The sequence below is a fragment of the Amblyraja radiata genome, chromosome 11, assembly GCF_010909765.2.
Source record: "Amblyraja radiata isolate CabotCenter1 chromosome 11, sAmbRad1.1.pri, whole genome shotgun sequence".
NCBI classification, from domain to species: domain Eukaryota; kingdom Metazoa; phylum Chordata; class Chondrichthyes; order Rajiformes; family Rajidae; genus Amblyraja; species Amblyraja radiata.
In genome coordinates, this window is record NC_045966.1 from 63681276 (window position 1) to 63696633 (window position 15358).

Here is a 15358-nt window from a genome sequence, read left to right on the forward strand (position 1 = left end):
TCATATTATTTACAATGTACTATGTTTACATATTCTGTTGTGCTGCAGCAAATAAGAATTTCATTGTTCTATCTGGGACAACTGACAATAAAACACTCTTGACTCTTGACTGCGATGGCAGTAATGAAGGCAATTGTAGAGTTCAAACGGGAGTGGATACGTTTGTCATACAATGTGGAAACAGGCCTTTTGGCCCAACTTGCCCATGCACACATATCTGAAAAGAGAATTTTCAATGACTTGGGAGAGGGTATTTGGGTGAGCTTTCTGGTCACTTCCCATACTATAATAATACCGTGATTCTCAGTCTATCTCCCTTTTTCTCCTGCCCTTCCACTGCCCAACCCTTTTCCGTTTTGTTCCACCATTGGCAGCTCTTGTCTGATGCCGCCTGCCACATCATCCTGCCTCCCCACATCCATACCCTTGACTGGGAACCTTGATGTGTGCCCTTCAAAATCCTTAACACAACTCCGCCAAAGGCAGTTACTTGTATTGAATCCCTCATCTGAAGGAGAGGGGATGTATGTCTAATTGCTTAACTTTCAGTTATTGAGGTTTTTGTTGATAACGTGATGATTGGTGGTTTATTAATCTCTTTTACTGTATAGCATTGATAAAGGCAATTCTTTGATACGTTTACTTGGTGTAACAAACTGTATATCTGTTCCTAGCCCCTACAGATGTATTGGCCAACAAGTTGTTTGGTGCGGCTGAACCACCTGTGTCTTGCGTGGCACGATCTTTGCCAACAACAGTGCCAGAATCACCAAGCTACCGGGGTGCACGCACACCCCGTACCCCTCGTACCCCCAGATTAAAGGATCCAAGCCAAACGCCCAGGTTCTATCCTGTTGTGAAGGAAGGAAGGCCATTGGATGCAAAGGTAAGAGTGGCTGAATCTGCACCTTTGGGAGATATTGTTGAAGTTCTGGTAATTTAAGAAAAACTGTTCTTTATCAAACTGGGATTTGGTATTTCAGTGAAGTAACTGCATCCTATAGCTTCATCCAGTACTCTTGAATCATCGAATTGTAGAAAATGAATGAGGCGTGAGTAGACCATTCAGTCCTTCAACTTCTCCCCAGTCCTAACGTACAAATCCAGCAGTTGGTATACGGTCTTGCAGATCACAGTTCCTCAAGTACATGTCCCAATTCGGTTTAAGAGTAAGGGGATGGCTTTTGCATCTCCTACTGTTGCAGGTTCCCATCACCCTTTGGTAACACCAAGGCAGAGGCAATTCACCATTATCTTACCTGGATTGGAGGACTCTGGAGAGAGATTGAATAGGTGGGCTTGTTTTCCGTGCAGTGGTGAGACAAATATATAAGCTTATGAGAGGCATAGATAGGTAAATGTTTAAAATGTTCTTCCCATGGTTGGGGTATTTTATTTTATTTTTTTACATTTTCAGAGGTTGATATCTGGAACGGGTTGCCAGAGAGGTGACTGAATCAGGTACAAATACTGCAATTAAGAGTATTTCTACCATTAAATAGGCAAAGCATAAAAGAAGATGATTTTAATGTGGGCAAGGGATTAATGTAGGTGGTCAAAAAGATCAGTTTCAGTGTGGTGGGCCTGTTTTGTACAAATCTGGCCGTTTCATATTCCCAATAATCTTTTAAGTGCTTTACATCTCTGCAGCTTGGTGTTTTGCCACTCTGTGAAGGATCTCAGCTCCACATAGAGTCATGTTTAAGAAAGAACTGCAGATGCTGGAAAAATCGAAGGTAGACAAAATGCTGGAGAAACTCAGCGGGTGAGGCAACATCTATGGAGCGAAGGAATAGGTGACGTTTCGGGTCGGGACCCTTCTTCAGACAAGAAGGGTCTCGACCCGAAACGTCACCAATTCCTTCGCTCCAAAGATGCTGCCTCACCACATAGAGTCATAGTCATAGAGTGATACGGTGTGGAAACAGGCCCTTCAGCCCAACTTGCCCACACCGGCCAACATGTCCCAGCTACACTAGTCCCATCTGCCTGCGCTTGGTCCATATCCCTCCAAACTTGTCATATCCATGTACCTGTCTAACTTTCTTAAACGTTGGCATAGTCCCAGCCTCAACTACCTCCTCTGGCAGCTTGTTCCATGCACCCACCACCCTTTGTGTGAAAAAGTTACCCCTCAGATTCCTGTTAAATCTTTTCCCCTACACTTTGAACTTATGTCCTCTGGTCCTCGATTCCCCTTCTCTGGGCAAGAGATTCTGTGCATTTTCCCGATTTATTCCTCTCATAATTTTAACACCTCAATAAGATCACCCCTCATCCTTCTGCGCTCCAAGGAATAGAGACCTAGCTTACTCAAGCTAGCTCAGACCCTCTAGTCCTGGCAACATCCTCGTGAATCATCTCTGAACCCTTTCAAGCTTGACAATATCTTTCCTATAACATGGTGCCCAGAACTGAACACAATACTCTAAATGCGGTCTCGCCAATGTATTATACAACTGCAACATGACCTCCCAACTTCTATACTCAATACTCTGACTGATGAAGGCCAGTGTGCCAAAAGCCTTTTTGATCACCTTATCTACCTGCTACTCGACCTTCAAGAAACCATGCACCTACACTCCTAGATCCCTTTGCTCTACAACACTACCATTCACTGTAGGTTCTGCCCTTGTTAGACGAACCAAGACGACCTCACATTTCTCTGTATTAAATTCCATCAACCATTCCTCAGCCCACCTGGCCAATCGATCAAGATCCTGCTGCAATCTTTCACAACCATCTTCACCATCTGCAAAACCACCCACTTTTGTATCATCACAAACTTGCTAATCTTGCCCTGTATGTTCTCATCCATATCATTGATGTAGATGACAAACAGTAACAGGCCCTGCACTGAACCCTGAGGCACACCACTAGACACAGGCCTCCAGTCCAAGAAGCAACCTTCCACCATAGGATTTGGTGTGGGTGATGAGTCGGGCGGCTGCGTTCTGGACCAGTTGGAGTCGGTTGATGTAGGTGGAGCTGATGCCAAGGAGAAGTGAGTTGCAATAGTCCAGTCGGGAGGAGATGAAGGCATGGATGAGTCTTTCAGCAGCAGGCGGAGTGAGAGAGGGTCTGAGTTTGGCGATGTTGCGGAGATGAAAGAAGGAGGTTTTAATGACATGGCGGATGTGAGGCTCAAGGGAGAGGGTGGAATCAAAGATCACGCCAAGGTTGCGGGCCTGGGGAGATGGGGAGACAGTGGTGCCGTCGATGGTGAGAGTGGGGTTATTGATTTTGCTGAGTGTGGCTTTGGAGCCTATGAGGAGGAATTCTGTCTTATCGCTGTTGAGTTTGAGGAAATTATGTTGCATCCAGGTTTTTATAGCTGACAAACAGGAGTTGATATGGGAGAGGGGGGGGTTGTGGGGGGATTTGGTGCCAAGGTAAATCTGGGTGTCATCAGCGTAACAGTGGAAGTCCAGATTGAAGTGGCGGAGTATCTGACCAAGGGGGAGGATGTAGATGATGAAGAGGAGGGGGCCGAGTACGGAGCCTTGGGGAACGCCTTGAGTGACTGCGGCTGTAGCAGAGGTGTGGTTGTGGAGAGAGATGAAGTGGGATCTGTTGGAAAGGTAGGAACGGAGCCAGCTGAGTGCAGAGCCTTCAATGCCGAGGTCCTTGAGTCTGGTGAGCAGGATGTTATGGTTCACTGTATCGAAGGCTGCGCTCAGGTCGAGGAGGATGAGGATGTTGAGGGAACCAGTGTCAGCAGAGGTGAGGAGGTCGTTGAGGACTTTGAGGAGAGCAGTTTCTGTGCTATGGAGGGGGCGAAAGCCAGATTGGAGGGGTTCAAGTAGGTTATACGCAAGGAGGTGGGAATGAAGTTGCGACGCAACGATACGCTCCAGGGTTTTTGAAAGGAAGGGGAGGTTTGAGATTGGGCGGTAGTTAATGAGAGAGGAGGGATCAAGACCAGGTTTCTTTAGGATTGGTGTAACGGCAGCAGTTTTGAAAGCGGAGGGGACAATTCCTTGGGACAATGAGGAGTTGAAGAGATTAGTGAGGTGGGGGCAGAGAACGGGGAGGCAGGACTTCAACAGGGGAGTGGGGAGAGGGTCGAGGGAGCAGGTAGTGGGTTTGGAAGAGCTGATGAGTTTGGAGATTTCAATAGGGGTGACCAGGTCAAACTGGGAGAGGAAGCAGTGTGGAGGAGGGGTAAGGAGGTCAGTGGAGATGTTGAAAGGAGGGGCCGTGGTAGGTGGTGGAGTAGATGCTGGGGAGTCGGGTACAGGGGATAAAGATTGATAGATGGTGCTGATTTTATCAGCGAAAAAGTGGAGGAATGAGTTGCAGAGAACCGGAGTAGAGGTAGGGAGAGTGTTGGCTCGAGGCTTGAGGAGGTTGCCCACTGTGGAGAAGAGGGTTCTGTGGTTTAGGCAGGGATCGGTGAATATGGAGGAGAGGTAGGCACCCTCTGCTTCCTTCCATGAAGCTAATTTGCTATCCATTCAACTATCTCTCCTTGGATTCTATACACCCATCCTTCATCTTTATTACACAAAAACAACCAATCATATCCAACCTTGTAAGGGTCATGATTGCCTTGGGATCTATTCACTTCCAATCCTGCAAAGTGAAGTGGTTTATTGGTTGTGGCTTACCTGTAGTGAAGGCTGAAATCTGAAAAATAATGCAAGTATTTACTTTGCATTGTGTTGCAAAACTAAGAGAAAGGAGGGTGAGTTTATGCTGATGTATTATATGCTGATATAATATGTGCATTTAACGTGGCCTTCTAAAGCAGGCAGATTTTAAATTCATCCACATGCTGTAGTGAAGCAAATGACAGCTCACACGTGACTCCTTCATGGATTGCTGTCTTTCAGATATCTATTGCTAGTCATCACATCTCTGTTCTCTGCTGTTTATACGATGACACTTTGTATTTCCCAACTCTTAAACTGATTAAATGTCAGTGCACCATTAAGATGTGGTGAGAGCAACGTTGTCCATTCTGTGAAGCTAGGCACCATACTCGTCGCAGGTGATGGAGGTGTTGACATTTATTGCAGACTCCCCGAAAGCGCAAGACAAGACACAGCTCAAATCCCCCTCTGGAGAGCCACGTGGGCTGGGTGATGGATTCAAGAGAACACAGGCCGAGGGCATCCTCCTTCAGGTTAGTGGGTCCACACACTGAGTCAAACTACTGTTCTAAACAAATGGTCTGAGGTCACTTCCAGCGAGATTAACATGAAACAAATGTTCAGGTAATATTGCAGGAAACGGCTGGTGGAGGGGTGGGTATGAGTGCCATTCTGTAAGCTCTAGATAGAGAGGGTGTGGCCGGATGATAATGAGGTGGGGTTCTGGGAGTGTTGGGCATAAAGAGGGTGATGGATGTAATATTATGATGAGGGTGGGGGTGAAGGATGTAATGTTATGGGAACCATGGGGGGGGGGGGGTTGTTCTGTTATGAGGCCTGTTTTTGGGGGGGGGGGGGGGGGTTGCTTGACAATATGAAAATGTGTTCGCTGTTGAATAAAGGCATAGCAATAGCCTGACGTTGGTACAGTGTTTGGAGGTGGATGGCCCCTGCAGTTTGAGACAGATTAACACCGTGGCATCTGCAGAGAGGGGGGTAGTTGGGCAGGCATTATCGTCAGAGGCATTCTCATTGGGCACTTGGATTATTATTGCAGAAGTAGACTTGTATTAACTTTACAGTTACTAATAGATGTTAAACAATAAATGTTGTTTTCAGTTCAAATGCCAGTCCTTCTGAAGGAATCCCGGTGGCTGGTGGTTACGGTTGTACACCACAATCTCTTCCCAAGTTCCAGCATCCTTCCCACGAGCTGTTGAAGGAGAATGGATTCACACAACACGTCTACCACAAGTTCCGCAGGAGATGCCTAAATGGTAGGTGCCTAGTGGATGTGACAACGGACTACTCCCCTTCCCTCCCCCCCCTAAACTTTCTGATCCCACTCTGACTCGCCCATTTCTGTCCTCTTTGTCCACCAACTAATCTCTTATTTTCGCACCCATTCCAATCCTGGTACCAACTATATATTTCATCCTTCGGCTCCCCCATCTGGTCTGGTTCCATTGACCCTTCGCTCTGCTAATGGCTCGTTTTATTATCTTCCCGACTTATCAGATTCCAGCATTGGCAGCTTTGTGTTGTGTTTATCACCCACCTAGCTGTCTCCACCTTCATCCTCCTCTTCCTTATTTCTGTCTCAATCTGCCTGTCATCCTTCACCCTCATTCTTCCAATGACTCCTGTCTCGTACAGTTTTGGTCTCCAAATCTGAGGAAGGACATTATTGCCATAGATTGAGTGCAGAGAAGGTTCACCAGAATGATTCCTGGGATATCAGGACTTTCATATGAAGAAAGACTGGATAGACTCGGCTTGTACTCGCTAGAATTTAGGAGATTGAGGGGGGATCTTATAGAAACATACAAAATTCTTAAGGGGTTGGACAGGCTAGATGCAGGAAGATTGTTCCCGATGTTGGGGAAGTCCAGGACAAGGGGTCACAGCTTAAGGATAGAGGGGAAATCCTTTAAGACCGAGATGAGAAAAACATTTTTCACACAGAGAGTGGTGAATCTCTGGAACTCTCTGCCACAGAAGGTAGTTGAGGCCAGTTCATTGGCTATATTTAAGAGGGAGTTAGATGTGGCTAAAGGGATTAGGGGGTATGGAGAGAAGGCAGGTACGGGATACTGAGTAGGATGATCAGCCATGATCATATTGAATGGCAGTGCAGGCTCGAAGGGCCGAATGGCCTACTCCTGCACCTGTTTCTATGTATCTACGTCTCACCACTCCACCCTTTATATGGGAATCTTTCCCACCACCCTGATGCAAGGCTTTGACTCGACAGGTCCTACCCCACAGATGAGGTCTGACCCACTGAGTTTCTCCAGTAAAATGTTTGTTGCTCCAGATTCCAGCATCTGGAGCCTTGTCACCTTTCCAACCAGTTGTTTGATGTCTGTACAGGTATTGGTAGGTTGAAAGGTTGCTCCAGTCTAAGACTCGCATGGAGCAGTAATTCCTCAATAATCATTTATGCACCTGGAAAGGAGGTGCAAATCGGCTAAGGGGTAAGCAGTCAATGTTACCCAGATCAATGGTATCTGGGCAGATTAGTACATGGCCGTTCTGCTGGGAACTGCGATCTGGTCCACATGGGAATAGGACTCACACTGTGGGAAAATTCACTGCAGCAAGCTGTTGTTTTCAATAAAACAAGTTGGGCTCAATATTGAGATGGCATAATTATCAAGGTTTAGTTGAAGGGGTATTTAGCGAGGATAAGAGGCATAAATGCAAGACAAAACAGCCTAACCATAACCCAAATGTAGCAGAAAGGAGCAGGGGGTTTTCCAGGAAATGTAGATAGACACAAAAAGCTGAAGTAACTCAGCGGGACAGACAGCATCTCTGGAGAGAAGGAATGGGTGACGTTTCAGGTCGAGACCCTTCTTCAGAAATGGAAGAAGTGGAATTGAGTTTGTCAGACGCACATGTGTGGTGAAGTACAGGTACGATGACAACTTGCTTGCTGCAGCATCACACTAAAACATCAATTATGCATAAATCACACATTCTTCAAGACAGTGAAAAGAAAATGACTTACAAAAATCAAGGTCTTAGTGCAAATGTGCATGATTCAAAAATGTCAATGGTACTGCAAGAGGTAGTCCCTGGTTTTCTGTTGCTGAGGTGGGATTCCGATTGTGCAGGTCATTTGTAAAAAAGTAGCTGTTCCTGACCCTGATGGTGTGGGACTTCAGGCTTCTGTACCTCCTGTCCGATGGTAGCAGTGAGAAGATGGTGGGGATTTTACTTCGGAGTCACGTGAGTGACTACGTGAAGAAGGGCCGTCCGTCTGCGTGCGCGTCATTACGTCTGAACGCAAACGCGCGACGGACTGGCAGAGGCACTGCGTCCTCCCAGGCCGTTAGGATGGGCAGGTAAGGAAAGTTGAACTACTTACCTGCGTTCTTTCGGGCTTGAAACGTTTTGTAGTTTCAGGGCCCAGATGTCGAGGATACGGTCCGCGGGGAAGTCGGCTGCCGAAGACCGCAGCATTTCCCAGTAGCGGGCAACGGTGTTTCCCGACATTTAGCGCCGGCAGCTGAACCGGCAGGAGACTTGTTGCAGGAGGAGAGCTCCGTTGGTGGTCCTGCAGTACGGGAAAATCCACCCGCAAGTCAAACAACCCGTTGACTCAGAAGAGTCCGGGGAGGGAAAGGGATACCCTCCCTCAACGGAGAGCGTCTGAGGACGACTCTCCCACATAGTAGCAATGTTACAAAATTTTGAGATTTAAAAAATCAAGTCTGCAATTTATCCCATCAGATAAAGCATAACAATAAGTTTAATTTGACACCAAATTCACTTTCATATCTCAAGTATTAAAAAAGTTATGGCCATTTTCATACTCGAAAATTAGCATCTTGTTCCCTATTGATTTTCTATGGACATTACAAAAAAGCTGTGATCTTGGATAGTCAAAAGCCCGTAACTTTCTTAAGAATTAAGAGAACTGAATGAAATTTTCAGTTATCATAGATTGAAGCATTCTGAAAAAATATAAAACAATCTTACTTGGATGACCTGAAATTAAAGCATATAATTAGCTAGTTACCTAATTGTAGCTAATTACAAAATTGACCGTTGTGACAGAAATAGTAATAAACAACCAGACTGCCTTGAAAATTCAAAAATCTGATATTCTCAAGATCAGAACTTTAATATTATTGAATAATATGCTGTAAGTCCGTTATGGATAGGTAAATAAATTACAATTTCTAGCAAAAGACCAAGTCTTTATGGAGAAGATCAGTTGCTAGCTGGTACATTGGCATATCATAATCAGTAGCATCATCATACTCCTCAGACTGCAACCAATAAGCAACTTTGTACACGTTGTTTTTCCTCAACTTTTCAATTTTGGCATTGTAAACTACAAGTTTTTGATCTTCAAACCACGCATGACATGCCTTTCTGCCCACTACTTTCCCACTAATAATGTCGTGTAGATCATCACATTTGGAATAGTCCAAATTCGGATAATCTCTGCGAATGCTGTTTAAATCAGTCTCTTTCAATTTTTTCCCTAGTTTTTTCCTCTCTTTCGTGTCTCGAGCATGCTCCTTGCCTTTCTGTCGCTTGATGATTTCTGCTCTCAATTCCTTCTGTTTTTTCTTCCGTCTGTTCCTCTGCACTCTCCCCCATGTCACTGCCTTACAGAGCACCTCCTCCCTACGATGCTCCTCGAGATTACCAAGGAAGTTGACGGTTTTATTCTTGCAGGCCCGCATCCTACATGACAAATAACACATGGTGGCATTGGGAGATTTCTGTTTCGATGAACTAAACATCCCCATTATCTCCTCCGCATCAATGTTGTGTGACCTTGCTGATGCAGTCTCCTCCTTCAGTTGCTCAGTAACATCAAGTTCAAAGTATTTACTATACTGCCTCTCCAACACAGTGATGACAGCTTGAAGACAGCTCCTCATCTTTGAACTGAACTGTGGATGTACTGGTAGCTCCTGAAGTTTTGTCAATGTGGCATCAAGATGTACCTCCTCACTGAAGAAATCTTCCCTTGCCAATATCAATTTCTCTGGATCTTCTGTGGCTTCCTTTAGAGCAGCAATCACCCCTTTAACCACTTTGATGCCATCAACATGGTTGATCTGATTCTGGCTTGAAGTGTAGAAGCGCTTCATCCAAGGCCCAGTCAGATATTTGCCAAGAAAGCCCAATATCTGAAGTTCTACTTTTACTTCAGCCTGGGTGAAGTCATGGAGGATGGCGCTTTTCAACCCCCCACAGGATATTCCACTATTCAGCAGTGCAACAAAGTCATCATAATATTCTATTAGCTTGCCACTAATATGAAACAGTATAATAATATAATAATAATAATAATATATCTTTTATTGTCATTGCACGTCAGTGCAACGAGATTTAGTGTGCAGCTCCACTGATGTACAAGAAAGGTAAATAAATACAATACATAAATAAGCAAGCTGAATTGATTGACGTGACCATCTGAGGGAGACTGTCCAAAGGGAGTGGGTGTGGGGGGGGGGGGGGGGCACTCATTAGGGCCGGTTCAGAGCCGCAATTGCTCTTGGGATAAAACTGTTCCTGAGTCTGGAGGTTCGGGCGTAGAAGGCCTTGTAACGTCTGCCGGAGGGAAGTAGTTGAAACAGACCGTGGCAGGGGTGTGATGAGTCCTTATGGATGCTGAGGGCCTTCCTGAGGCACCGCGTGTGGTAGATGCCCTCCAAGGCTGGTAGCTCTGTCCCGATGATCCGCTGCGCTCTGTTGACGCTATGTGCAATCTGTTGCCACGGTACCATGGGAGGACACCTCGGGGGATGTTCCTGCCATCTAAAAATGCGACAAATCCTTTTGGGTCCCCTTTTCCGTTTTTATAACGAAGCTTGCTCATCTGCAGAATGGCATTTACTGCTAGACAGTCTTTCCCAAACAAGAATTGTCCTCCAGATTGTTTCTGCATTTTTAGGGCTGAGCGAACTGATGTAGCAATGGAGTCAAGAGGATGCAAGTGGCAGTAGAGCTCGTTCAAATATTTACCCCACTCACTACTCACAATTCTAATAGCAGCATGATTTGCTGCACAACCTGTCACTCATTGTGTTTGAAATGTTGCCGATTATATTTTGTCTAGTTTCTTGATAATTTGCTTGCTGATTGAAATAAGTGTAGGTTTTACATAAATTGTCAATTGTTTCACAAATATGCTGTGCATAGTCCTCAACAGTCCCACCAGCCAATTCCTCGACTGCTGCAGAGAGACATTTGTTTGTGGTGGTGAAATGAACGCTGTTAATGTGGATCTCTTCCTGGGTGGTTGCGTCAAAACCCACAGTCAAACCCTTTGTTGCAAGGAGCATCTCTGCTGTTTGCAACTCAGCAATAGCCCCCAATTCTCGGGCCATAACTTCAACTGCACTGCGTTGTGGAACATGATCCAGATGAAGTCCACTCCGCTTGTAGAACTGGCTTATCAGGATTGGAATGTTTGCTGTGGGAGTTTTGTTTACAATACAGTCAAACACATGCATCCTTATTGTTGAGGAGTAAGTTTTCTGGCCCACCTTTGCCTTGACGATACTGGCAGCCTGCAGAGTTTCGATTGTTTCTTTGAGGACAAGATTGTCAAATTCGAGGTGTCTCACATCCTCTTTCCTGTCCTTTAAATTTTCTTGACATTTTCTGAACTGTTGAATTGAAACAATTTTCCTCTTTTTCTTACTGCCACGAAACATCAGCAATTGGCTGTGTGCTTTTTTAAGTTTCAAAAACTCTGCCTTGGTGTTAGAGAGCTCTCGTGCCAAAGTGTTATCATGTAATTTGGTTTTGAGTTCCTGAATCTTTCTGTCCTTTAAATCTATTTGCTTTTGCTTTCTCTTTAAGGCTTGATTAACTATACGTTTGGGAGTTTTCAACCGTGCCCGAAGTTCACTGATCTTTGTGTGATACTTTGTTGAAAGAGCAGCCCTGGATTCGGACACAAAATGTAGTCTTTTCTTCAATTTCTGTTTCCCTGGTGAAAGACTTAGAAATTCTCTGCTACATCTTGTTGAAACACCAGATGTCGATAGCATTGGTTCAGGTGTGGCAGCAGCTGTCGTTGGCGTTGCTTGATTCAGTGGAGGATGCAGACTATGACTGTCATCGCCCATGTCCTCAGTGTCTTGAAATATGGGCACTTGGCTTTCAGCTGATGTCAAGGATTCAGGATATTGAGCACCAGGCAGTGGAATGTCATCTAAAGAAATGTGTTGACTGCCTTTTTGAAGTTTAAAAGTTTCATCACAAATTTCCATAAATGCTCCAAATTCCATGGGATTGGTGAGTTTTTTAAACTTAAGCAAAGTCCGGTTAACGAGAGCCTCCACTCTTAACTTAACAGCAGCACATGAATAGCCTTCTGCATCCAACAAAGAGAAATGTGAACTCAGCGATTTCTCTGTTTCAGGCAGACTTTTTCCAAATGAGGTATACAAGTACAAGATGTGTCCATTTTTAAGATCCCTCAGAGACTCGGGCATGACAGAGAAATTCACCTCAAGTTGAACTCTAGCTATGCCTGGCTGGGCTTTTGGATTGACAACTTTACATTTCTTCTTTGGAGACATCTGTTTACAATGTAAATTAAAAAATCACTGAACAGCATTAACAGAAACAAGTTATTATTTGCAGTTTTAGAAAAAAAGGTAGAAATTATAAAGTTAAACGCTAAAACAAATAGTAAATACTCAAAAAGAAAATCATGTTTAATCAAAATTCAATTACTAGATCTAAACATCTATCCATTTCTTAAGGAAAGATTAACATTTTTAAATAGCCTAAGCGTCCAAAGAATATTCACAAATAATTCACAATATAACATGATTTTAAAATCTCATTTACATTAATTTATAGGCCAAATGGAAGGAATTTAGTGTTCAATTGCTGTAAATAAATGCCCATTTAAATCAGCTTTCCAGTGTGTCCCTGTGGAACGCGCTGGTTTAGAACGTTCACATTGCGGTAGATTTGTGCCTCAAATGCTGAGAAAAATACTGCGGGATATAATGGGCCCAAAATGAGCTACTCGCAATATTAAATTTTGTATAAAAGGATCTTTAGAAGCCCTTTTTAATGTAAAAATATACAACCTACCTTCTGCTATTTGCTTTATGAGACCCTGCGGTTGCTGGCGGTCGCGGGTTTAGAGATTGATTTTTAAACTACTATAACTATTATTCAAGGCCTTTAAACCTAATAATAGCTTTTGCGACGGGGTCTATCAGCGATTTTTCGTTAATAATTAACAAGGCTGAACATTTTCGATTGGAACAGCTTAGAGAAAATCGTGTTTTAAACCCGCCCCCTCTAAACGGCGCCAAAATCGCGCACAACCGCAGCGGCAGATTTTCAGCTACGCTTCAGGTAGGCTTTGCAACATACCTACACATAGGAGCAACTTTTTGGAGAAGTTGCTCCACCAATGACCTGCTCTAAGGAGAGAGCTGTGTCAGCCCGGGGCCTACAGCAGCAGGCAGTACCGGGAGCCTCGCATAATGGGGCAACCCAATGTCTTCCCCATTGTAGGGGGATGTACATATGGAAGAAACCACTCTGAATCAGAGTACAAAAGCAGGGGGGGGGAAACCTTCCCAGGGACAAGCAGAAGAAAGGAAGTAAGTAAGTAACTTTTACTTATACAGCACTGTTTAAGTTAACTTGCACCAAAGAGCTTTACATAAAATAAATAATAAGCACAAAAGAAAAGAAATACTTCTGCAATCATCCAGGTTCCTCTGGGTGCTTCCCTGGATAGAGATCTAGAAAATGTCTCCTGCTCTGAGGAGAGGAGCATTCACGGTCAGTTTCAGTCTGACCCAAAGCAAGAATCTCATTTAGGCCCGCTGGAGGGGCCATGTCAGCGCAGGTATCCTCAGGGGCCTGCAGCAGCACCTGTTTTCAGGGCTACCTACTAATCTCACTCTCAATGGAGGAGAGTGTGAGTGATCAGTAGGTAACTGATCTCGAATTACAATACTATACAATACCATTTATTTGTCATTTGAACCTCACATAACGTTCAAACAAAATTTGGTTTCGAGATCAGTAAGTTAACTGATCTCGAATTAAAGTATGAACATACTGAAGCACATGCATATGGCCTCAAGAGACAGCAGTTGGCAGAATATCCGCACAAATGCCGGCAAGGGAACAGAGCTATCTGGGTGACTTTGGAGAAACCAGCCGCCGATCCTCTCTTCAGGTAAGACCAGAAGAAGGAAGCAAAAGCTGTCGGACCAATCAAGGTACCAACGACAAGCAAACTTCATCAGTAGGAGATAACACACCCCACACCTCCATAGGGGGTAAGCAGTTCACTGAAGCCGGTGGTGGCTTGAAAGCTGGGACGGAAATATGATCAGAGTCTTTCAAGGCACTCAGAATTATGGCCAGAATTGTCCGACAAGGCAGGCTCAGTATGATAAGGTTTTCAGACCAAGACCCAAGCAGAGGTCAGGAGAAACATGGAATCCACACTTCCTACCAGTCCAACTCCCAATCAAGGAGAGAAAGGGAACCCGCATCAGGGGCCTTTGGGCTTACCACAAGACCACCGGTAGCCATGGAGGTAGGTGGGTCTGGGTTTACTGAAACAAGGGATTGTGGACCAGTTACATGTTGGTAATTTTACTCTTGTGTTTTTGTTCAAAATGACAATAACATGAATTTCAGATCTGGTTTTAAAAAACAGATAACAACATGTGATTATTTATTACTGCACAACATACATAGGTTCCAAGCAGACTTGGAACCCGGACCGGAATTGTCTTCAAGGCAGGCCCAGTATTTTGGGCAGGATTGCCTTCCAGGACAGGTGACAGATGGAGGATGTCACTTCATCCAGGTTTAACTCATTTGTGCAGTACAGACTTTTAGAAACAGCAATTTTTTGTTACGGTCTAACTACTGTTTTATAGGAGCTTCCTATAAAATGGTCACATGGCATGCATCGACCTCAAAGATGCATACTATTCGGTGTCTATTCATTAAGAACAGGAGATATTTGAAGTTTAACTGGATGGCATGGCTCTGCCAAATGAGTTGACATCAGCTCCTAGACTATTGACTAAACTACGGAAACCAATTCTGGGACTACAAAGGTCTCAAAACCACATAGTAATGGCATATTTGGAGGACATTTTCATATTGGAGTCACCAAGAATTGGCAGAAGCATCAGTCAAGCAAACCAAAACCCTGTTTGAAAGAATTGGTTATCTCATCCATCCAGTTAAATCAAAATTGACACCTACAAGGGTAATTGATTACCTAGAATTTACTATCAAAAACAGTAAATATGTTGGTGACTTTGCCTAGGGGCAAACGACAATATTAATTAAGCCTGCAATGACCTGATAGTCAAATTCTAGCCATCTATCAGGCAAACAGCGAGTGTAATTGGCAAATAGTAGCTGCATTCCCAGTAGTACGGGCCTTTGCATTACCAGAACTTACAGCAAGCAAAGGAACGAACACTCAGATTACATGCAGGCCGAATTGGCAAACTATGGATTGCCAGCAGAGGCCATTGTTGAATAACTATGGTGGATAACGAATGGGAGACAGCTCAGGGAAATTTTGCTCGAAAGCCATCGAGGGTTCTTCAGACCTATGCAAGCGGCTAAGGATGGGGAGACACCAACACAGTCTAAAGCTGTGGGGGCAGATGGAATGAGCAGGAGTCTGTAATTCCACAACACATGGAATCAATTACCCAGAATTGTTGGGGGCACAATATGGACTCAAGGTTCTCTGTAGCGATATGCAACTG

At 44.4% G+C, this 15358-nt stretch overlaps 1 protein-coding gene across 3 annotated transcripts in view; it reads left to right on the plus strand.

The window, feature by feature from the left end:
- larp1 (La ribonucleoprotein 1, translational regulator) overlaps positions 1–15358 on the plus strand; it is a 147561-nt gene that overhangs the window by 113627 nt on the left and 18576 nt on the right. For all 3 annotated transcript variants that reach the window (XM_033030026.1, XM_033030027.1, XM_033030028.1), the window contains exons 14-16: positions 675–886; positions 5022–5128; positions 5715–5872. In XM_033030026.1, coding sequence (XP_032885917.1) covers positions 675–886; positions 5022–5128; positions 5715–5872 — 477 coding nt within the window. The remainder of the gene's footprint in view (positions 1–674; positions 887–5021; positions 5129–5714; positions 5873–15358) is intronic.